The sequence below is a fragment of the Ovis canadensis genome, chromosome 22 (genome assembly GCF_042477335.2).
Source record: "Ovis canadensis isolate MfBH-ARS-UI-01 breed Bighorn chromosome 22, ARS-UI_OviCan_v2, whole genome shotgun sequence".
Taxonomy (NCBI): domain Eukaryota; kingdom Metazoa; phylum Chordata; class Mammalia; order Artiodactyla; family Bovidae; genus Ovis; species Ovis canadensis.
Window position 1 is genome coordinate 38,272,694 of NC_091266.1, and position 24,079 is coordinate 38,296,772.

The 24,079-nt window shown below is 44.0% G+C and overlaps 1 protein-coding gene and 1 pseudogene across 2 annotated transcripts; one reads left to right on the forward strand and one right to left on the reverse strand.

Moving 5' to 3' along the window:
* The first annotated feature begins 1,088 nt into the window (after nucleotides 1-1,088).
* Nucleotides 1,089-11,571, forward strand: NOLC1 (nucleolar and coiled-body phosphoprotein 1). Of its 2 annotated transcripts, none has more exons than XM_069567351.1 (13): nucleotides 1,089-1,415; nucleotides 3,999-4,054; nucleotides 4,168-4,295; nucleotides 4,392-4,528; nucleotides 4,927-5,092; nucleotides 7,211-7,332; nucleotides 7,453-7,594; nucleotides 7,868-7,996; nucleotides 8,299-8,409; nucleotides 8,511-9,149; nucleotides 9,335-9,444; nucleotides 9,617-9,709; nucleotides 9,878-11,571. In XM_069567351.1, exons 1-13 carry the CDS (start codon nucleotides 1,107-1,109, stop codon nucleotides 10,034-10,036), a joined length of 2,301 nt encoding a protein of 766 aa, XP_069423452.1. In that variant the 5' UTR covers nucleotides 1,089-1,106; the 3' UTR covers nucleotides 10,037-11,571. The 2 variants fall into 2 exon arrangements, with proteins under 2 accessions (XP_069423452.1, XP_069423451.1); XM_069567350.1 differs by having other exon boundaries at nucleotides 1,103-1,415; nucleotides 4,165-4,295.
* A 9,271-nt stretch (nucleotides 11,572-20,842) lies between these two features.
* Nucleotides 20,843-21,625, reverse strand: LOC138427931 (vacuolar-sorting protein SNF8 pseudogene; annotated as a pseudogene).
* Nucleotides 21,626-24,079: the final 2,454 nt, after the last annotated feature.

Genomic DNA, 24,079 nt, shown 5'->3' on the forward strand with positions numbered 1-24,079 from the left:
TGGAGATCTTTTAAAAATGCGGATTCTGAGTTATGGGGTGGGCCTTGAGATTCTGCATTTCCAACAAGCGTGGTGCTATTGGTCTGGGAAGGAATTTGAATATCAGGGACCCAGAGGAAGTTCACACCTGTTGTAAATAAAGGTTTTTGAAACTGAGGCTTGTGTGTACCATTGCGTGAGCACAATGCTTGGCATTCAGCAGGTGCTCAGATGTTTAAAGAATGCATGCAAGTGAATAGACCTTTAGGAAAGAGGGACATACAGGAATTATACCAAGGACAGGGGAATGCCTATTTTGAGAAAGGTAAAGAAGTGTATCCTTTGAGAAAGTGAACCCTTACCTCCCTGAGGGGCATGAAGGAGAAATAGTCTAGGGCTAGTAGACAGGATTGTAGGGATTGCTATCTGCTAATGTGAACTGAAATATGGAGAACTTGAAATTAACTTAATAGGCCTGGGCATTGATAAATTTGAGTACTCATGACAGAGGCAGTTGAGGGGTTTTCTAGTTCTTCCACGGGGAGGATTCATAGTGTGGACTGTGACCCAGGAAGTAGAAGGGTTATTTTCAGGATTATCCGTTTGAAGAGATTGCTGCTGTCGCTCGGGTTTATTGCACATCCCCTTTTTCTCTTCATGAAGCTGACGTGAAGCTGTGTAAATAAGGGAGGGTAGAGTTGTCTCATGGGCAAGTCAAGATTGAGGTGGACAGTTTTGAAGATCAATACCTCACCACTACCACAGATAATCTGAAGGGCCCTCGGTAATGGAGTTGGGAGTGCAGAGGTTGGGGTGGTATTTTGAGAAAGGGCCTTCCAGGGTGTTGAAGTGAAGATGGGGAAGAGTGGGAATCCACTGGCAGCGCAAATAGGGGACGGTGGGATATGTGACCAAGTTTAGAAAACTCAAGGTCAGCTCAGGCCCGCCGACCCACGCCTTACTCTGATATCTGAATGCTAGGGGTAACCGCTGCACTGAGAAAGGTGGCTCCAGCAGGAAGGCAAGGCGCGGGAAGTCCGAAGCTTTCCCGCCGCCACCAAAGGCGTGACCTCTGACGTAAGGGCTCCGCCTTCACAAAGCAGAACGGCGGGCTCCGCCTTTCCAAGATGGCGACACTCGTGGGACCGGAAAGCGTCCATGGATTTCGCCTTTACCCTGTCTCCGAGAGTGCGCCCGCCCCTTCCGGCGTGTCCCGCGCAGCGCGAGGACGTTGCGTGGGCCCGCCCCTAGTCCGCCTCTTCCGGTTTCTTGAGTCGTGTGCGTCCGCGACGGTAGTGACGCGTATTACCCGGAGGATGGCGGACGCCGGCTTACGCCGCGTGGTTCCCAGCGACCTGTATCCCCTCGTGCTCGGCTTTCTGCGAGATAACCAGCTCTCGAGCGTGGCCAATAAATTCGTCAAGGCAACAGGCGCTGTGAGTCCGGGGCTTGGATCATGGGCTGGGGTGGGATCACCACAGGGCTGCGGGCCCTGGCATGCTTAAGTCTGCAGGTAGGGAAGTGTGCGGGGTCCGCCAGACTAATGACTGCCAGGTCTTTGTGCCGAGCTCTCGGCGGTTGGTGGAAAGCCTGGAGTCTTGGCATCACTTCCACGAGGTCTGGCTACTTAGCGCTGAGTCTTGCTTTTTTCTGGTGAGAGGTGAGGCGGTGGCAGCGTGGGACCCTCGTGGCCTAGGTCACGTAGCTAGCAGAGTGCGACCGGGCGGGAGCGCCTGGTCCTACCGGAGGCATTAGAGGCTCCTGGTAGTGCCAAGCGTGACTTGAGTTTAACTCTCAAACGAATTTACCCAGGACTCAAATAGAATTGCTTTAGAAATACTGAAAACTGAAAAAAAGTGAAAGTGTTAGTCGCTGAGTCGTGTCCGACTCTGCAGTCCCATGGAGAAGCTCACCAGGGTCCTCTCCAGGAGAGAATCCTGGAGTGGGTAGCCTTTCCCTACTCCGGGGGATCTTCCAGACCCAGAGCTCTAATCGGGTCTCCCTCATGCGGGCAGATTCTTTACTGTCTGAGCCACGGGGAAGTCGTTAATGAAAGCTGGGATTTTTGTTACTAAAGAAAAAAATGAACGGGAGTAGAAGCAGGGTTGAGCATCAAGCAGTTGTGGAATTTCTGACTTCCTGCATCAGACAAGTATAGGTTTGGGAACAGTCTCTGCCACTTTAAAAGTGTATGATCCAGGCAGCTTGCTTAATCTCTTTGAATCTGTTTCTACTTCTATGAGCATGCCATCATTCACTTTATAGGATTTTTGTGAGTTTTAATAACATGATATATGCAAAGTGGCAATACCAGTGCCTGGTGCTCAGAAAGCATCAATGAGTGGAAGTTGTTATGTTGGTTATGGTACCTTAGGATGTTTAAAAAACAAATAAAAGGAAGATGACCAGGAATATGAAAGGTTTGGAATCTCCATCTCAAAGAGATCAGACAAGACTGCACAAAAAAACACCTTGAAGATAGAGTGGAGTGGTGAGGTAGTCCTTAAAAGTGAAAGTGTTAGTCACTCAGTGGTGTATGACTCTTTGTGAGTCCATGGACTCTAGCCCGCCAGGCTCCTCTGTCCGTGGGATTCTCCAGGCAAGAATACCGGAGTGGGTTGCCATTCCCTTCTCCAGGGGATCTTTCTGACCCAGGGATCAAACCTGAGTCTCCTGCATTGCAGGCATATTCTTCACCACCTGAGCCACCAGGGAAGCTCATATGGTAGTCCTTAGTGGTCTTAGTCTTTGATTAAGAAGATAAGCTTGTTCTTTGTGGTAGAATCAGGTTACACAAGTTATAAGTCAGATCAGCCTCAAAGGGCTTCCTTAAGCTGAGACGGCCTGCCATATGTGATCTGATAGAGCTGCTTTCATATTGGAACTGTTTTGCATTGACTGTTAGAGGCTGCAGAGAGTGTTTCCACATCCGGCTGGATGGAATTGGGCCTTTCAAAAGAATCAGAAATCTTTTTTATGTGACAAAAGCTAATCTTTGTGGAGGGCATACTAAGGGCCAGATGCTAAGCCCCTTATGTGCATTATCTCATTCTCTCAACAACTTAGTGCTTTATAGTATTATCTATCTTAAAGGGAAGAAAAACAGTATTAGATCAAGTGATTTACTCAGGGTCACACATTACTAACCAGCAGAAGTAAGTTTCACATTTCATCTAACTTTGAGCCTGTACTCTCGTATATACTGTAATGCCTTGCCATTTTTTTTGAACACCAACTCATAATTCATAAGCAGTGTAATAGCTGAATGCAGTTCTGCACTGAATAATTAGCATGCTGCTAAGTCACTTCAGTCCTGTCCGACTCTGTGCGACCCCAGAGACGGCAGCCCACCAGGCTCCCCCGTCCCTGGGATTCTCCAGGCAAGAACACTGGAGTGGGTTGCCATTTCCTTCTCCAGTGCATGAAAGTGAAAGTGAAGTCGCTCAGTCATGTCCTGCTTACTCTTCGAGACCCCACGGACTACAGCTCACCAGGTTCCTCTGTCCATGGGACTTTCCAGGCAAGAGTACTGGAGTGGGGTGCCATTGCCTTTTCCTGAATAATTAGCATAGATTTTTACTAATCTTCTCTTGATGGTTGATTTCCAGTGGTTTGGAATTATAAACCAGGTTGCAGCAAATATCTTCCTGTGTAGGTATTTGTTTCATGGGTAAGGATAAATTCCTATATAGTACACTGCTAGAATAAAGCAGTGTTTTTAATGGAATGCATGTTTTTAAAGGCTTTGATAAATAGGATTGATAGGCAGGGGAATAGATGATGCCAGAAACTACAGGAATAACCCAAGTTTTTGCTACCGAAAATTTGGAAATACGTAAATAGAATATTTTCCCCCTAATTTATACAAGTAGGAGAAACCTTCAGAGATGTAACATTTTATCAGATAGAGCAGACAAAATAAGTGACTTTTAATGAGAGAGTAACACAAAATTTGAACTCCCATAGAATAACCAGGATAAAACTTTCTTACCGTGCTTTCTCTGTCTTTTCTCTTATAGACCCAGCAGGATGCCAACGCCTCTTCCCTCTTGGATATCTATAGTTTCTGGCTCAAGTAAGTCTTCTCTTTGCCAGTGTGGCAGTTTTCTCCCTGTGAGTAGGCTGGGTTGTATTCTTTGTTTTGAGAAGGTCCTGTTCCCCAGAAGTTAGCCTAATCTGCCTCAGCAGGTCCACCAAGGCTCCAAAGCGGAAGTTACAGGCAAATGGACCAGTGGCTAAGAAGAAGACTTCATCCAGTGACAGCAGTGACGACAGCAGTGAGGAGGAAAACCAGGCACCTCCAGCTAAGAAAGCTGGTAAGGCCTAGCAGGGAGTTGTGGTTCCAGGAAGAGGATTTGTAGTCTCCCAGTACTAAATGGCTGATTCTTACTGAGACCTGTATTTTTGTTCAGCTGTACCTGCCAAGCAGGCCAGTCTGCTTCAGCATCCTGGAAAGGCTGCAGTCAAAGCATCCGAGAGCAGCAGCAGCAGCAGTGAAGAATCCAGTGATGATGAGGAGGAAGAAGACAGAAAGAAAAAGCCTGTTGAGGTGCAGCTTTGGGGAGGAAAGGAATTGCTTAAGGGATTGGAAAGAAGAAGTCCAAAATCTTGGCTTTTAGCCTGGTGGTGCTGGTTATAAACAGCAGATTATTACGAGGTCTTTCAGAGAGATTGTAAAAATATGAGGTTTGGAAAGGATTTTGTAGGGTGAAAGTTGAACCCTGAATGTAGAGGAAATTCAGTCCATTCTGCAACCCTGACAGTATTGGGTTTCTCTGGGACACCGTCAAGGACTCCAAGAGTAAAAGATGTTTTGTGGACAGGTGCAGGGAGCTCTAAACAGGGAATGTCAGGAACAAGGCCTAAAAAAGGGAGCTTGCTTTTGTACCTTAAGATGTCCTTTGGGTGCCCTAAAACTCTTGCTGATTCCCCTGGCTTTTCTTACAGAAGGGAGTTAAGCCACAGGCCAAGACAGTCAAAGCTCCTCCTAAGAAGGCCGAGAGCTCTGATTCCGATTCTGACTCAAGCTCAGAGGACGAGGCACCAAAGAACCAGAAGCCAAAGACAACACCTGTGGCAGTGAAAACTCAGGCTAAAGCCCCAGCCAAACCAGGTATCGTTTTTGTTCCCAAGAGGCTAGGCTGGGGACCAGGTTGCTCTGGGGACTGGTGTGAAAATTCCTCATTCACCACAGGGATGAAATGGCACTGGTTATTGAACTAGGGGTATGGACTGGTGTCATTTTTTTTTAAATTAGGGACTAGTAACTACAGAAATGGCTTGCCTGGTGGCCCAGACAGTAAAGAATCTGCCTGCAATACAGGAGACCCAGGTTCGATACCTGGGTCATAAAGATCCACTGGAGAAGAGAATAGCTACTGCCTCCAGTAGACTTGCCTGAAGAATCCCCATGGATAGAGGAGCCTGGCGGGCTATAGTCCATGGGGTTGCAAAGAGTCAGACAAGTCTGAGCAGCAACTAACACTTTCACTTTTTTCAACTATAGAAATAGTGGGCAATGAGGGAAAACATGTTTAAAAGACTTCAGAGGGCATATTCAAATGATTTGCGTCATAAAATTTTTTGGAAGACAGGTTTATTTCTGAACTTGGGCAGGAAATTTATCCTTTGATAATACCACGGTAAACCACAGCCTTCTCCTTTATGCTTGCTGCAAAGGCAAGAGAATTGACAGTGAAGAGCCTAAGCTACTCTATCTTGTAAAAGAGCTCCATTTTGCAAAGGTACCGGGCAAACAGACTTAGACTTTGGATATTGCCTAAACTTGCCCCACTGTGCGCGAGCCAATCAGCCCTTGGATTAGACCTCCTGACTTTAAGTTCAAGAATTTGTGATTTACCTTGGAAGTAATGAGTTACATTTGTGATTTACCTTGGAAGTAATGATTTACCGTGGAAATGGGAACCAATCAGAACCCAACACCTAACCCTTCCACAGAAGGTAACCAATTAGAGGTCTCCCAACCTGGAAACTCCCGTTTTTCGAATTTTTCGCGCGAGAATACCCTATATAAGCAATATAACCCAGAGTTCAGGGCTCCTCTCCTAAGCCACTGCATCGGTAACGGTGGGAGCCCCAGCTCGAGCTTGGTAATAAAAACTCTCTTGCTTTTGCATCAGATATCAGCTCCCTGGTGGTCATTGGGAGATTTTGAGACTTGGGCATAACAACAGACTCCTAAGTACCAAGCTAATAGGAGGAGGCTTTAAGAAATATTTATTTATTTGGCTGCACCATATCTTAGTTGGTGCATGTGGGATCTAGTTCCCTGACCAGGGATCAAACCCCCAGCTCCCTACATTGGGAGCATGGAATCTTAGCCACTGGACCACCAGGGAAGTCCCAGTTCATGTCTGTTTAAAAAATATTTTTCTTTCTTTATTTCCGGGTGTACTAGGTCCTTGCTGTGTATGGGCTTTCTGCAGTTGAGGTGAATGGAGGCTGCTCCCTTGTGGTGGTGTGCAGGCTTCTTACGCTGGTGGCTTCTCTTGTTGCAGAGCACAGGCTGTAGAGTGTTGGGGCTTTAGTTGTGGCTCCCGGGATTAGTTGTCCCAGGGGATATGAGATCTTCCCAGAACAGGGATTGAACCTGTGTCTCCTGCATTGGTAGGTGGGTTTTTGTTTGTTTGTTTGTTTTTTTACCACAGAGCCATGAAGGAAGGCTGGCAGGTGTATTCTTAGCCACTGGACCACCAGGGAAATCCAGCTCATGTCTGTTTTCAACGTACCTGTCTTACAGTTTGTTGAAACAATACATATGTATGTCGGAGTGGTTGGCTGTAAAAACTTGAGCCCAGCTATCATCTGAAGGGTATTCACACCCACCTTATGGTATTTCAGACAGCCAGCTAGCTTAGTCTTCTTTCTCTTATGCTTGTTCTTGGGACTTATGTAAGAATTCTTCCTTTCTTAGTACCATCATGAAGTCCCAAAAGTAAGGTGAAATGTACACTCCTTTTGAATTTTATAGTCAAAGTACATCTGTGTTCTAGTTGCTTGCCAGCAAAGATCAATCTTTACTACTCAGGAAGAATTCTTTTTTATCCTGGATTTTGGCCCTTCATTTTCTGTTGTAGCTGAGGGTTTGACTTCAAGAGTGATGGTCATTCCCCTCAGGATCTTCATGAAATTCTGCATCTTGGCGGCAGTGCTGCTGAAGGTGGCGGGTCCGAAAACTGTCTTTATACTCATGTTATTTCTATTTTCTTAGGTACATCACCTCGGCCAGCACCTAAAGTCGCCAATGGCAAAGCAGCTAGTAGCAGCAGCGGCAGCAGCAGCAGCAGTGATGATGACTCAGAGGAGGAAAAGGCAGTAGCCATCTCTAAGAAGGTATAGGCCTTAATTTCTACCAGGGAAGAGGGGACAAGAGGGTGGAAGTCCTCCATTTCCTGGCAGGATTGGTTGGGTCAACATTTTCCTGTGGTAATTGATTTTCTCTGTGTGATGCAGACCATACCTAAAAAGCAAGTTGTGGCTAAGGCCCCAGTGAAAATGGTTGCTGCACCTGCCCAAAAGAGTTCCAGCAGTGAGGACTCCTCCAGTGAGGAGGAGGAAGAGGAGCAGAAGAAAAAGCCCATGAAGAAAAAACCAGGTGACTGGACACGGGGAGTCAAGCTACCACTGACGAGGGCCCAAAGGCAGGAGGACCTCTGCAGTCACCACGTGGACCTTGGCCTGACAGCTGGCCTGTCCCAGAGAAAGGAGAAAGCCAAATGGCATGCCATCGTCCCTGCCCTAGTCTGTTAGGAGTGAGTCACTAATCTGAGCCCATCCTCAAGGGAAAGGGAATTAAGCTCCATTTCTAGGAGGAAGCGGTATCAAAAAATTTGTGTACATATTTTATCACACTGTCCCTTTTAAACAGGTCCCTATAGCTCAGTCCCCCCGCCTTCTGTTCCCCCACCCAAGAAGTCCCTGGGAACTCAGTCCCCCAAGAAAGCTGCAGAGAAGCAGCAGACTGTGGAGAGCAGCGAGGAGAGCAGTGATGAGTCTGGTGAGTCATTTCTTGTGTTGGGTCTGGGAGTGTGTGAGGAATAGGGAAGGAAATGCTTCTCTTCTGCTTTTCTCTGAAGCACCTCAGGGCTAATGCTCTGTACCGGTCTTTGCATCCTTGTTGTTTTTGGCTGTGTCACATATCTTGCGGGGGTCTCAGTTCCCTGACCAGAGATTGAACCCCAGCCATGGAAGTGAGAGCCCAGAGTCCTAACCACTGGGCCACCAGAGAACTCCCTACACTTCTTTTTCCTGCCTCTGGTGGGACTCTGGACCCAGCCTAATGTCATTGCTTCTCTCAAGATTCAAGTTCTGAGGAAGAAAAGAAACCTCCAGCTAAGGCAGTCATCGCCAAGGCAGCTACTAAAGCAGCTCCAGCAAAGAAGGCAGCAGAGAGCTCTTCAGACAGCTCAGGTAAGGACGGTATAGTGTAGGAGGCCCTCGGGGCGATGGTAGCTCCAAGGACCCCCTTTAGCCTGATTCGGGGACCTGTTCACTCTAACCTCCCTGTCTAGACTCCGACAGTTCTGAGGACGAAGCTACTGCCAAGCCAGCTGGTACCACCAAGAATCCCTCAAGTAAGCCCGCCGCCACTCCCAAGCAGCCTGCAGCTAAGTTAGCTGCCACTCCCAAGCAGGCCGTGGGCAGTGGCCAGAAGCCTCTAACCAGAAAGGCTGACAGCAGCTCCAGTGAGGAGGAGAGCAGTTCTAGTGACGAGGAGGAGACAAAGAAGACTGTAGCCACCCCGAAGTCCAAGGCGACAGTCAAAGCAGCCCTGTCTTTGCCTGCCAAGCAGGCCTCTCAGGGTGCTGGGGGCAGCAGCTCGGATTCAGACAGCTCCAGCAGCGAGGAAGAGGAAGAAAAGAAGACACCTAAACCCCCAACTAAAAAGCCACGGAAGGAGGTGGGAGCTGTAGCCCCTTCCAAACCAGCCTCCGGGAAGAAAGCAAAGGCCGAGAGCAGCAGCAGTTCTTCCTCTGATGACTCCAGTGAGGAGGAGGAGGAGAAACCCAAGGGCAAGGGCACGCCAAGACCGCAGGCCACCAAGGCCAATGGCACCTCTGCACTGACTGCCCAGAATGGAAAAGCAGACAGGGGCAGCAATGAGGAGGAGGAGGAGAAGAAAAAGGCAGCAGTGGCAGTTGCTAAGCCAGGTCTGTATCCAAAAAACCTGCCTCCTGGGTTTGTCCCCTAAACAAGAATGGGCGGTACTCTAGAGGAGTGGATTAGGGAGCCAAAGCCCCTGACCAGCTTCCAGTTAGTTGGAGGCCCTCGGTGTGGGAGCCTGGGAGGAGGGGACAGGAAACTGGTTTCCTGAGTCTGGCTTTCTGTTCTGTAGGTTCAGAAAAGAAGAAGAAGAAGAAGAATGAGGCTGCTAAGGAGGCAGAGACTCCTCCAGCAAAGAAGATAAAGCCTCAGACCCCCAACACATTTCCTAAAAGGAAGAAGGTAGGTTGTCTTGTTTTCCTCCCAGGAGCCAGCTTTTAGAGCAGACAAAAACTGCAGATCATCTGGACACCTCTTTGCCTGGCCTGGCACACACGCTCAAGTGTGTAGCTCAGGAGGACCTTTTTGTTCCATGACTGCTCCATCCTGAGTTTCCTGCTCCATTCTTCCCCAGGGGGAACGAAGGGCATCCTCCCCATTCCGAAGGATCAGGGAAGAGGAGATCGAGGTGGATGCTCGAGTGGCAGACAATTCCTTTGACGCCAAGGTGAGGAGAACGAGGGGTCTTCACCATCCTTGAGGGGGTGGGGTGGGAGAGAGTACAGCGTTTGGTCCTGGTTGATAGGTTCTCTGGGTTTGAGTTGCCTGGAGCAAGAAGAAATGACAGGGCCCTGGGGTTGCTCTTCTGTGCTAACCACCTCTTTCTGCTTACCAGCGGGGTGCAGCTGGAGACTGGGGGGAGCGAGCCAATCAGGTTCTGAAGTTCACCAAAGGCAAATCCTTCCGGCACGAGAAAACCAAGAAGAAGCGGGGCAGCTACCGGGGAGGCTCCATCTCTGTCCAAGTCAACTCTGTTAAGTTTGACAGTGAGTGACCGTGGGCTGTCTATGGCACAGCAAGGGTGATGATCTGAGCCCACTCACCGTCCTCAATGGACCTGGGAATCCTAGGCTCTCTCAGGGGAGGGTCTTGGTGAAGAGAACAGTTTAGAATAGGTCTGAAGACTCTGCACTGTAATACCCTCTAAGGTCCTTTTTTGTGTTTGTGGTTTTGTACAGATTTGTTTTTTGAGTGTTGGGTAGCAAGGACAAAGAGTGTTCATTTTTAAGAAAAATTTTAGTTGTCATTCCCTCCATGTTCTGAGAAAGTCTTCATACTGAGAAATTTGTATATTTCCTATTAAATCATTTCTTACTGATTTTTGTTGTGGTTTTCAGAGGTGGGTTCCCCCAGATTAAAATCTTAGCTATCTCCCAAGACTTGGTAAAGGTCACATGTAAGAATTTTTATAATTGGAGAACTCTGCCTATGTGAGTGCTTGTGTCCACTTTTCATGCTTCCTACCCCTCAGAGCCCTGATGAAGGACAGTTAACATTAAGCATTGTTAATGTGTATATCTGTTAAGCATGAACTATGTACCTCATCCATGGGGTCTAGGACTGAAATCTTCAGCCAGCATGGACTTACCTACTTTAAGGGATAAAAGTCATTGTTTTATTTCAGACAAAATTCTAATGTGTGAATGCCCTGGGGTCAGCCTGGATTTTTTTTGTATTTTTATTATCACATAATGTTTGCAATATATGTTTATTAATTTAAAAGCATAAACTTTTTTACTGTTCAAAGATAATTTTTGATTGGCTTCTGAGGACTATATCTTCTTAGTTTTTTTACATTTTAAAGCACAAAATTTAATCTGAAAAGCACATATCACTTGGTATTTCTGTCTTGGTAGCATGGTGACACAAAATAGTTTGATTAACTTCTTACATGTTTGGGAGTCACTGATCAAGAAAGTGAAGGAAGAAATCTATAATGAAAATCCTCAGTAGGAATTAGGTTCCATTAGTCAGGTGAATTTATAGGTAACCTACGTATATGCTAATGGAGAGGAGAAGAACCTTTACAAAGCATTTTTCTAGTATTACTTGAGTTAGAGTGGTGTTGGGAGAGCATTCTAACAGGGTTATTGTGTCTTGTAGTTGATACATGGGAGCAACTCATATGCTCCCTTTAGAACCTCACTGTCAGTATCAGTGGAGGTAACAATAAACAAAACCTGTGAGCATAGATGCGGCTCTTGGGCCATGCAGGCTTTTTGTAGAACTGTAGGAGATTAATGTTGGCAGTGCTCAGCCAGAGCAAGTGAGGAGGAAAATTGAGTTCTCCAGTCTCTCCCAAGTTCTCTGGTGCTGGGCTGTCCCTGTGTTGGGAAAGTGTGCCGTAACTTTATAGATGAGGTGTAAGTTAAGATTAGCCTCCCTTTGTTTGGGTTCCAAGTAACCTGATAACCTGGTTTTCTGTGTAACTGCCGCTAGGAAGAAAGTATGCTGACATACGTATAAAGTCTGCATGGTGAAAGTTCTACATCTTAACTACAAAATAATAAACTGACTGGTTTATATGTGTTTTGGGAGTTTTACTAATGTGAATCCAAAGCCCTCCTACCTCCTACTCAGAACAACTTGGGTGCCAGTTAGAGGGCTAGAGTTCAGACCTGTGGAGGCTCACTGTGGACTGACTATACCTTCCTGACTATACCTTGTGTCATGGTGTCTTGTTCAGGCTATAAGTCCAGTGTTTGGGTGGTCTAAAACTGCTGCTGCTGCTAAGTCACTTCAGTCGTGTCCGATTCTGTGTGACCCCAGAGATGGCAGCCCACCAGGCTCCCCCGTCTCTGGGATTCTCCAGGCAAGAACACTGAGTGGGTTGCCATTCCTTCTCCAATGCATAAAAGTGAAAAGCGAAAGTGAAGTCGCTCAGTCATGTCCAACGCTTCGCAACCCCATGGACTGCAGCCCACCAGGCTCCCCTGTCCATGGGATTTTCCAGGCAAGAGTACTGGAGTGGGATGCCATCGCCTTCTCCGTGTCTAAAACTGGTGGCTGGCAAAATGGGCCATGGACTGGATCTAGTTGACCAGGAGCTAAGAATGTCTTTTACATTTTTTAAAGGGCTCAAAAAAAGTGACAAGACTATGTGATCACAAAGGATATAATATTTCCTGTCATGTTTTACAGTTTGCTTAAGCCCTGGGTAAATCAGTAATTTCACAACACTTGCTAAAAGTTACGACTATCTGGGGATCTTTTGAAAACACCAATGCCCTGGGACCCATCTGCTGACCAGTTGAGTCAGATCCTAGTGCTCTCTGGTGGATTCTGGGAGTTGGGATTTTTTTTTAAGCTCCCAGGCAGGTGATGCTGAAGAGACCTGAAAACCACTTGTGAGTGGGTAATTTTTCTTCCTTTTATGCTTTCATTTTCAAATATACTTACTAGATCTAATAGTATAAGGTAAAAATTTAAGTTTCCAATTTATCTATGTTTTCTAGGAGTTGTTTCTTTTCTCTTTCCAGAATTTATCTGTGCATCATTTCCCATTTCTCCTCACACATGGAGAAGCTCGCTATATGCAGTGTCTCATAATTTTGGAGCTCATTTTTAACAGCTGCATGGTACCCCATTGTATGGAAATAGCTCAAATTATTTTAACTAGTACCTTATTGGTAGCTGTTTGGGTTGTTTTTGTATTTTGTTATTCTAAATAGTGCTGCAGTGGATATTTTATACATGAGAAAATTGTATGTGAGTATTTGTGTGGGTATTTTTATAGGAAGTATTCCTAAGAGTGTTGGGTCAAAGGCTGGGTACTTTTAATTTATTCATCACTACCCTCCAAAACCACTGTAACAACTTGTAGTTCCAACAACACTTAAAATACCTTTTAGCTTGCCCTCTTGCCAACACTTAACCAAATTGACTTTTGACACTTGGATAAATGACAGTGCTCAGTTTTTTTTTAATTGTGGTAAAAAACATTTAAATTGCCATCTTAATCAGTTTTAAGTATATGGTTCAGTAGTGTCAAGTATATTGACATTGTAGTACAACAGATTGCTATGATTTTGACCAGATAGTTCATATGAGTGCAGTCAGACTTTATTTGTCCTTTTGCACTTAGCATGATGTCCTCAGGTTTGCTCATGTTGTAGCATGTAGCAGGATCTTTTCCAAGGCTTCATTCCATCGTATGTACCACATATGATATAATTTGTCCATTTCATTGTTTAGTTTTAGGGACCTGAATTCCCACCTGTTGCTGATGCTTTCTGGCAGTGTGGCTGAAATTCACGTGTTCAGTGAGTCGCACACATGATAGCTCATGCTCCTCTGCAGTGTACTTCACATGAACACAAAGCAGAAGACTTTCCAACATCTTCTTGTGCCTTTATGTTTCACAGGTTATATCCTCACTGTCACCCAACCCTGTTAGTGAAAGTGAAAGTCACTCAGTCATTGCCAGCTCTTTGTGACCCCATGGACTGTATAGTTCATGGAATTCTCCAGGCCAGAATACTGAAGTGGGTAGCCTTTCCCTTCACCAGGGGATCTTCCCAACCCAGGGATTGAACCCAGGTCTCCCATATTGCAGGCGGATTCTTTACCAGCTGAGCCACAAGGGAAGCCCAAGAATACTGGAGTGAGTAGCCTATCCCTTCTCCAGGGCGTCTTCCCGACCCAGGAATTGAACTGGGTCTCCTGCATTGCAAGTGGATTCTTTACCAACTGAGCTATCAAGTAAGCCCCAAACCCTGTTAAGTGAATATTAACTAGATCATGGTGTGTCAACCTTATTATTTGAGGCCAGGTAATTCTTTATGGAGAGCTGTACTGTTGGAGCATGTGTAGCAGCATCCCTGGCCTCTGCCCTCTAGATGCCAGTAGCATCCCTTAGTTTGGACAACCAAAAATGGCTCCAGATATTGCCAGATAACCTCTCGAGGCAAAATTTTGAGAACTGCTGGGGTTTATTAATTTGCTTAGGGTTGATAAAAACTGCAGCTTAGTGGCACATGTGAGACAAAAGCTCAGATCTCTCTAAAAATGTATCTGTATTCAACACTGAGTACCTATTATGTACAGCCATAGAACTCCTTGAGAGCTCAGTGTCTAATAAGGGAAGTCAGGGATGGGAACAGTTCTGTACACCATGCTGGGTCCTTTCACCAAGGGCCAGCACAGTACCCCCAGGGGACAAGCAAGAAAAGGCTTGACCAATGTTGCTTCAGAATTCTGAGGAGAGTAGCAGCAGCCAGGTATGAAGAAAGCACATGCCATGCAAGGAAGAGGTGTTTCCATCGTCAAGGCTCTCTTCTCCCACTGGAGGAGAGTTGGAGAGTTGGAGAGTTGGAGGGTGTGTGGTAAGTAGAGCAAGATGATAATCTGACTCAGGAGTCAGTAACCTTTTATACCCAAGTCAGGGATTAGTACTTTATTTTGTTCACATGATTATGTTAGGGGCTTGCCAGTCCAGTGCAGTGCACCAGGCATTCACACAGCTACGTGCTGTCACTTCAGTCATTTCCGACTCTTCAACCCCATGGACTGTAGCCTGCCAGGCTCCTCTGTCCGTAGAATTATCCAGGCAAGGATACTGGAGTGGGTTGCCGTTTCTTACCCTGGTGGATCTGACCAACCCAAGGATTGAGCTTTGTCTCCTACTTGACAGTCAGATTCTATACCACTAGCATCACCTGGGAAGCCCAACACAGCTGCAGTGAAAGCAAAGTCCCTACCAACAACAGAGTTCCCACCCCCTGCATGATGCAGAGGCGGCTTACGCTGTCTGCAGTTAACTGAAGAGGCCAGTAGGTGGGGTGCTTGCGCACTGTAGGAATCTGGACTCTAGTGGAAGCTTCAGTTCAGTTCAGTCCCTCAGCCGTGTCCAACTCTGTGACCCCATGGACTGCAGCACGCCAGGCTTCTCTGTCCATCATCACCTGGAGCTTGCTCAAACTCATGTCTGTTGAGTCAGTGATGCCATCCAACCATCTCATCCTCTATCATCCCCTTCTCCTGCCTTCAATCTTTCCTAGCATCAGGGTCTTTTTCAGTGTGTCAGTTCTTCACATCAGGTGGCCAAAATATTGGAGCTTCAGCTTCACCATCAGTTCCTTCTGATGAGTGGTCAAGACTGATTTCTTTTAGGATTGACTGGTTTGATCTCCTTGTAGCCCAAGGGACTCTCAAGAGTCTTCTCCAATACCACAATTCTGTGGCTTACAGCCAATCAACTCACTACTACAGGGCTTTTTAAAGAGTCCTGGGATGTTGGTACTGAAACATGAGATATGCAGAGGACTAGGAGTCCTGCAGCCATAAAATTAAAGGAGCTATGATCAACCTAGACAGCATATTAAAAAGTATGGACAAAGGTCCATCTAGTCAAAGCTATGGTTTTTCCTGTAGTCATGTGTGAATGTGAGAGTTGGGCCATAAAGAAGGCTGAGCACTGAAGAATTGATGCTTTTGAACTGTGATGTTGGAGTTTAAGTGAGCTCCGGGAGTTGGTGATGGACAGAGAAGTCTGGTGTGCTACAGTCCATGGGGTCACAAACAATCAGACACAACTGAGCAACTAAACTGAGGAGTCTGACTGAACTGAGGAGTCCTGGAAGGTAAGAACTGGAACCTGGCCCATATTTAGAATTCAAATGTGAGCTGTCAGATGGCCTGAGTGTTTCTGAAAAAAGGGAATGACTGGAAACCTTGAAAGATTCATTGTCTTCTGGAATCTGCTGGAGTGGACTGGATGGGAGAGCAGAACTGCATTTCATTCAGGGCAGTGGTTCCAGTCTGTATATAGGATGTCCACAAAGTCTAGAAACAGATGATAATATTATCTTCCTATGGAAGAATTCCTGATTATATAATGTCTCTGCTGGTGTTTCTAGACTGCATGGATTATATGGATCTGTAGTGGTCAGGAAGCCTGACACTCTGATAGCCTCTCAGAGAGCCTGTATGTTCAGTGAAGAGGGATCTATAGTGTCAAGGAGCATCCTGGGTCTTTTTTTTTTTTTTTGAGATTCAGTTGATACCCTGAGTTAAAGACACACATCACAGTTCAAAAGCATCAATTCTTCAGTGCTCAGCCTTCTTTATGGTCCAACTCTCACATCCATACATGACTATTGGAAAAACCATAACTTTGACTAGATGGACCTTTGTCCGTGCTTTTTAATATGTTGTCTAGGTTGGGCATAGCTTTTCTTCCAAGAAACAAGAGTTTTTTAATTTCATGGCTGTAGTCATCATCTGCAGTGGTTTTGGAGCCCAAGAAAATAAAGTCTGTCACTGTTTCCATTGTTTCCCCATCTATTTCCCATAAAGTGATGGGACCAGATGCCATGATCTTCATTTTTTTAATGTTGAGTTTTAAGCAGGCTTTTTCACTCTCCTCTTTTGCTTTCATCAAGAGGCTTTCTGGTTCCTCTTCACTTTCTGCCACAAGGGTGGTGTTATTTGGGTATCCGAGGTTATTGGTATTTCTGGCAGTCTTGATTCCAGCTTGTGCTTCATCCAGCCCGGCATTTCACATGATGTACTGTGCATTATAAGTTAAATAAGCAGGGTGACAATACAGCCTTGATGTACTTTCCCAATTTGGAACCAGTCCAGTGTTCAATGTCAGGTTCTAACTTGCTTCTTGACCTGCATATAGACTTCTCAGGAGGCAGGTAAGGTGGTCTGTCTTGTATTCCCATCTCTTTAAGAATTTTTCACAGTTTGTTTTGATCCACATAGTCAAAGGCTTTGGCATAGTCAATAAAGCTGAAGTAGATATTTTTCTGGAATTCTCTTGCTTTTTCCTCATCCCAACAGATGTTGGCAATTTGATCTCTGGTTCCTCTGCCTTTTCTAAATCCAGTTTGACCATCTTGAGTTCTCAGTTCATGTACTGTTGAAGCCTCACTTAGAGAATTTTCAGTATTTGCTAGCATGTGGGATGAGGGCAATTGTGTGGTAGTTTGAACTTTCTTTGGCATTGCCTTCCTTTCCTTCTAAATATCTTTTGCTTCTGTTAGATCTATACTGTTTTTGTCCTTTTTTGTGCCATCTTTGCATGAAATGTTCCCTTGGTAGCTCTAATTTTCTTGAAGAGATCTCTAGTCTCCCATTCTGTTGTTTTCCTCTATTTCTTTGCATTGATCACTAAGGAAGGCTTTCTCATTTCTTGCTATTCTTTGTCTGCATACTTTACCTCATTTGCTATGACTCCATTCTGTTTTCAAAATATATTTTTAATGCATATTTTATCTTAATTACTGTTAAAATCTCTTGCAACTTTCAAAATATACACCTCTGTTTCTTTCCAAAAAAATTGTTTTTGCCACACCATGCAGTTTGTGGGCTACTGCAACTATACTCCAATTTAAAAAACAAATCTAAGGGGGAGGGGGGGAAAAAAAAAAACAAATCTAAGAACGCCAATAAAGAAAATGTCAGAACTTTCCTGGTGGTACAGTGGATAAGAATCCACCAGCCATTGCAGGAGACATGGGTTTGATTCCTGGTCTAGAAAGACTCCACATGTCACAGAGTAACTGAAGGCCATGCACCACAATTACTGAGCCCACAAGTTGCAACTACTGAAGCCTGAGCGCCTAGATCCTGTGCTCTGCAACAGGAGATGCCATCTTAAGTTATTCATACAGAGTAACTTAATTGCCCTAAAAATTCTGTGTTCTTTCCATTCTTCCCTCTTTCCTACCTACCCCTGGCAACACTGATTTTTGTACTGTCTCTCTGGTTTTACCTTTTCTGAATTGTCAAATAGTTGGAATCATACAGTATGTAGACTTTTGAGCTGGCTTCTTTCACTTAGTAAAATACATTCAAGCTTATTCCATATCTTGTCATGGCTTGATAGCTCATTTCTTTTATTGCTGAATAATAGTCATTATATGGATGTACCACTGTTTGTTTTTTTTCTATTTACGTGTTGAAGGACATCTTGGTTGTTTCAAAGTTTGGGTAATTATGAATAAAGCTGCTATAAATACTTATGTGCTTCTTGGCCTTTTGGCTAAGTTCAAGTGTGTAAACATTTATGTGCAGGTTTTTGTGTGGACATAAGTTTTCAACTCATTTGGATAAATACCAAGGAGCACGAGTGCCAAATTGTATGATTAAGAGAAAGTTTAGTTTTGTAACACACTACCAAACTGTATTTATTCAGATTTGTCTTATGGCCTAGACTATAGTCTACCTTGGGGCTTCCCAGCTGGTGCTAGTAGTAAAGAACCTGCCTGCCAATGCAGGAGACTTAACCAATCTGTGTTCGATCCCTGGGTTGGGAAGATCGCCTGGAAGAGGGCATGGCAACCCACTCCAGTATTCTTGCCTGGAGAATCCCGTGGACGGAAGAGCCTGGCTGGCTTCAGTCCATGAGGTCACAAAGAGTCAGTTACAGCTAAAGCAATTTAGCACAAATATGCACATAGTCTTTCTTGGTAAGTGATCCATGTGCACTTGAGAATAATGTTTTTGGAGTTGGTGGTGGTCCATAAATGTCACTAAAATCAAATTGATGGGTCTTCTCTGGTGGCTCAGTAAAAAATCTACCTGCCAACGCAGAAGACACAGGTTCCATCGCTGATCTGGAAAGATCCCACATACTGCAGAACAGTAAGCCCTTGTGCCACAACTATTGAGACTGTGCTCTGGAGCCCAGGAGTGGAAACTACTGAAGCCTGTGCACCCTAGAGCCTGTGTGTGCTCTGCAACAAGGGAAGCCCACGCGCTACAACTGGAGAGTAGCCCCTGCTTGCCACAACTGGAGGAAAGCCTGTGCGCCAGTGAAGACCCAGCACAGCTGAAGAGAAATAAAGAATTTTAAAAATCAGATTGGTTGATAATGTTCTTCAAATTTTTATTATTGCTGACTTTCTGTCTAGCTTTACTATCAGCTACTTAGGGAAAAGTGCTAAAATCTCCAACTATAATTGCAGATTTGTCTATTTCTTATTTTTAATATAGCCATTCTAACTTTCATTTGGTTCTTATTTGTATAATATACATTCTCCCATCTTTTTACTTTAAACCATATGTTTCTTTATATTTAAATTGAGTATCTTATAGACAAGAAACTCGATAGTTTTGGTTTTGGTTTTGGTTTTTGAATCCAGTCTGACCTTCCTTGCCTTTTGATTGTGTTTGCTACATTTACAGTTAATGTAATTATCAGTATGATTGAGTTTGAAGCTACCATCTTTCAGTTACTTCCTATTTGCCCAATCTTCTCTTTGTTCCTTTTTTCTTGTCTCCCTGATTTCTTTCAGATTGAATTTTTTGTGATTCTATTTTTTCTTCATTATTGGCTTATTAGTTGTATCTTTATTTCTTTAGTTTTATAAAATAGATTTTTTTTTTTTTTTATCATCCTGTATGGCTTAGGGGGGAACTTAGATCTTAGTTTCCTGACCAGGGATTGAAGCTTGGCCAGGACAGTGAAAGTGTGCAGTCCTAACCACCTGGTCACCAGGGAATTCCCTATAAAATGCAATCTTTAAATATCAGTCTACCTTCAAATAATGTATCACTTCATGTGTACTATGAAACAGTACAGCAGTAATTTTTTTCCTCTTTTGTGCTACTGTGATCATACATTTTTCTTTTACATGTACTATAAATCCTATTGTAATTTTTGCTTTGAAGAACCAATTATCTTTTGAAGAGGTTAAATATTAAGTGTATTTTACATTTACTCATATTTACTATTTCTGACACTTTCCATTATGTTGTGTAGATCCACATTTCCACATGGTATCATTTGGAAGCAGTGAAAGCAATTTTGCTTGGAGAACTTCCTTTCATATTTCTTTTAGACCAGTAATTTTGTCATTCATCAAAATTCCAGTGTTGAATTTTCTCATTTTTTGTCTTAAAAAAATTGTTCTTTTTCCTTTAATTTTCTTATTGGGGTAAAACATATTGGGTTGGCCAAAAAATTCATTTGGATTTTTGTGTAAGATCTGGTTTGTATAATTTCTGATAAGAATTCTATGTCATTATATTGATTCTTTTGTAAGAAATATCTCTTTTTTCTCTGGCTGCTTTTAATGTTTTCTCTTTATCAGTGGTTTCAGAAATTTTATTGTAACATGATATGATGTGGTTTTCCCCAGGCTTATTCTGCTTGGGATTCATTAAGCTTCTTGGATCCATGAGTTTTATAGTTTTTAGCAAATTTGGAAAATGTAGGGCCATTTTGTCTTTAAATATTTTTTTTCTAAGCCTCTTTTCATGCATCTTCTTTCTTTATGGGATCCTCTTGAGATACTACATTATGTCAGTCTGCTTAATATCATTCCATACACAAATGGTGTTCTGTTCATTTTTTTCGGTCTCTGTACTTCACCTTGCTTAGTTTCTATTTCTGTTTCTCCTAATCACCAATCTTCAGCATCTGCTTTTATTCCATCCGTGTATTTTCCATCTCAGATACTATGTTTTTCATATCTAGATGTTTCATTTGGATCTTTCCTTTATCTTCCACTTCTCTATCTTGGTCAGGTTTTCCTCTACCTTTTTGAAGATATAAAGCATATTTGTAGTAGCAGCTTTTATGTTCTTGTTTGTTCCATCACCATTAAAATTTCTGGATCTGTTTTATTTATTTTTCCTATATTTTTTTTAAGCAAAATTGTTCAGAATTTTTTGTTGTTGTTGCCCCGTTTGTGCTATATGGCTTGTGGGATCTTAGTTGTCAGATGACAAGGGGAAAAACCTGGACCTCAGCAGTGAAAGCACTGGGTTCTAACCACTGGACAGTTAGGTAATTCCTGGTTCAGGTTTTATTCACCAGTCAATAGCTGCTCTCTTTCTCCTTCCTTCATCCTGCTGTGCTCCCTTCCACATTCCTAGATTCAGGAGAGGAATTCTCTGGCCTCCTGAGCTGTATAATCTCAGAGGGGAGGTCAGTGAAGAGAGCTGGAAGACAGTAGTTTGCTGTTGAGGCTGGCTGGGCAGGCCAGCCCTTCCATCAGCATGTGTTCCAGCACTTGTAATAATCACTCTGTCTCCCATTTAAGACTGGCTTTTATCTCACTGGTGGTTCTGTAGCCTTTCTTTCCTGCCAGCTCTAGAACCTCATTGTAATTCATACTGAGCTCAGCTGGAACAGAGTGAGTATGGTAAGTGCCACCCACAGGGATAATGCTGAAGCCAATGCCATGTGCCTTTATTTACTTGATGACCCTGATCAAGTTGTCTTGGCTGACATCTGATTGAATTTTTCCCTTCCCTATAAAACCTGTTGATGTAGCAGTTCCCCCAAAGTTCTCAAACTTCCATTCTGGTGCTTCAGGGCTAGGCACACTTTGATCATCTGTATGCCCAGCATCTCAGACCAAAATCCTTTTCTATAAATCAAGGGATCCATCCCAGTGGTGGCACACATGTCCTGGAACTGCATCTGGAACTTGAGACTCCTTTGGGTGTTTAGTTTTGAAGCTTCTTTGGGGTAGTAATGCTGCCTCCCACATGATGTGGCTCATATTGGTGACTTAGGTGCTGTTGTTTTGATTTGTATTTCCCTGATGGCTAATGATACTGACCATCTCTTCATGTGCTTATTGGCCACTTGTATGCCATCTTTGGAGAACTGTCTATTCATTTTCTTCCAGCCTACCTGGAAATGGAGATATGAAAACCATGGTGTAAAACATATTGGTGAACCATTTCTGGAATTCTGGTTCTACAATAGTAAGAAAAGTAGCTGCTCACTGTATTGTTATAATGTCTTCTGGAATATTATATACATCTCTACTCCCACTATCAGGTAATGAGAAGACTCCTATGTCCAGATGTCTAGCTTGAATAATATAGGTTTGTTGTGACTCTGCCAAGACAAATTAGTTGCAAAATGTACACGTCTGATTACATGAAAAATCCTTGATCACAGCCTATTCAGCTGCTGCCTCTCCTATCTTTTTAATCTTTTTACACATTGTAACAATGGCAGTGTTAGTTTTTAATCTGTTCATCATTAGGGATTAAAAAATTTTACATAGGGTGTACCTCAAAGATTGTGAACTCAGTTCCAGATTACTGCAATAAAGCAAATATTGCAATAAAGTGAGTCATGAATTTTTGGTTTTCCGGTGCATATAAAAGTTGTATTTACCCCATACTTAAATTTTTTAAGTTTTTACCCCATACTTTCAAATTTTTATTTATTTTTTTATTTTGGCTGCACTGGGTCTTCATTGCTGTGCACAAGCTTTCTCTAGTTGCAGCAAGCAGGGACTATTTTGTAGTTGCAGTGTGCAGGCTTCTCACTGCAGTGGGTTCTCGTTGCAGAGCGCAGGCTCTAGGGCGTGAGGGCTTCAATAGTTGCAGCAAAGCGGACCTTGGCTGCAAAGTGATGTCTCTGCTTTTTAATACTCTGTCTGGGTTTGTCATAGCTATTCTTCCAAGAAGCAAACATCTTTTAATTTCATGGCTGCAGTCACCATCCATAATGATTTTGGAGCCCAACAATGTACCTTAATTAAAATGGTTAGTTCGGTTCAGTTCAATTGCTCAGTCGTGTCGGACTCTTTGCGACCCCACGAATTGCAGCACGCCAGGCCTCCCTGTCCATCACCAACTCCCGGAGTTCACTCAAACTCACATCCATCAAGTCAGTGATGCCATCCAGCCATCTCATCCTCTGTCGTCCCCTTTTCCTCCTGCCCCCAATCCCTCCCAGCATCAGAGTCTTTTCCAATGAGTTAATTAAAATGTTAGGTAGTTAGAATAGGGAAAAGGAGTCCAGAGTGGTGGTGGATAAAAGATAAGGAAGAGAAAAGCCCACGAAAATGGAACAAAGGAAGGTCCGAGGACTGGAGTGAGGACCTCAGGTAAAACAAACAACACTCCTGGCTGGCCCAATTTACATAGGACAGGCCCAGGGAGAGAAAAACATATAAAAAGAGGAGCTAAAGAGCTGGGGCTCTCTCTCCTGAGTGCTGGGGTGCTCTTCTCTTCGCATCTTTGGGTTGACATGCCCTCACACCTTGAAGATGGATTTTCCTGTTATTATCTAAATAAAATAGAGCTGTAACACAGAACTGTAACACTGATTTGTCTAAGAGCTATAACACTGTCTGCTCGAGACCTAAGAGCTATAACACGGTCTGTCCAAGACCTGAGAGCTGTGACACGCCAAAGGCTTTAATGTCCGTCACTCCAAATCTTTGTTGTGACGAGACAGAACCAAGGAGCATACACTCACCTGACAAAAACACGCTAAGCATCATCTGAAAATGTAGAGTTCTCATGAGTCTTCAATTTGTAGAAAACACAAGATCTGTGAAGTGCAATAAACGGAAGCCCAACAAAATGAGAAATACTTTTAAGATCTGTCCCAGGAACTTATAATTTAATACAAGAGGAAACAATTACATAACTTTAAATCCAAAATCACTACAGATGGTGATTGCAACCATGAAATTAAAAGATGCTTACTCCTTGGAAGGAAAGTTATGACCAACCTAGATAGCATATTCAAAAGCAGAGACATTACTTTGCCAACAGAGGTCCATCTGGTTAAGGCTATGGTTTTTCCAGTGGTCATGTATGGATGTGAGAGTTGGACTGTGAAGAAAGCTGAGCACCGAAGAATTGATGCTTTTGAACTGTGGTGTTGGAGAAGACTCTTGAGAGTCCCTTGGACTGCAAAGAGATCCAACCAGTCCATCCTAAAGGAGATCAGTCCTGAGTGTGCATTGGAAGGACTGATGCTGAGGCTGAAACTCCAGTACTTTGGCCACCTCATGTGAAGAGTTGACTCACTGGAAAAGACCCTGATGCTGGGAGGGATTGGGGGCAGGAGGAGAAGGGGACGACAGAGGATGAGATGGCAGAATGGCATCACCGACTCAATGGACGTGAGTTTGGGTGAGCTCTGGGAGTTGGTGATGGACAGGGAGGCCTGGCATGCTGCAATTCATGGCATCGCAATGAGTCAAAACCGACTGAGCAACTGAACTGAACTGATGGCTAATTATGCTGACCATCTCTTCACATGCTTATTGGCTACTTGTATGCCTTCTTTGGAGAACTGTCTATTCACATTCTTTGCACA

Bases quoted from the DNA above. Each gene is read 5' to 3' on its own strand.
- NOLC1 (XM_069567350.1), top strand. From the start codon at position 1,107: ATGGCGACACTCGTGGGACCGGAAAGCGTCCATGGATTTCGCCTTTAC. The intron at 4,529-4,926 runs GTGCAGCTTTGG...CTTTTCTTACAG, and splicing joins GAAAGAAAAAGCCTGTTGAG to AAGGGAGTTAAGCCACAGGC. The intron at 9,150-9,334 runs GTCTGTATCCAA...TCTGTTCTGTAG, and splicing joins AGTGGCAGTTGCTAAGCCAG to GTTCAGAAAAGAAGAAGAAG.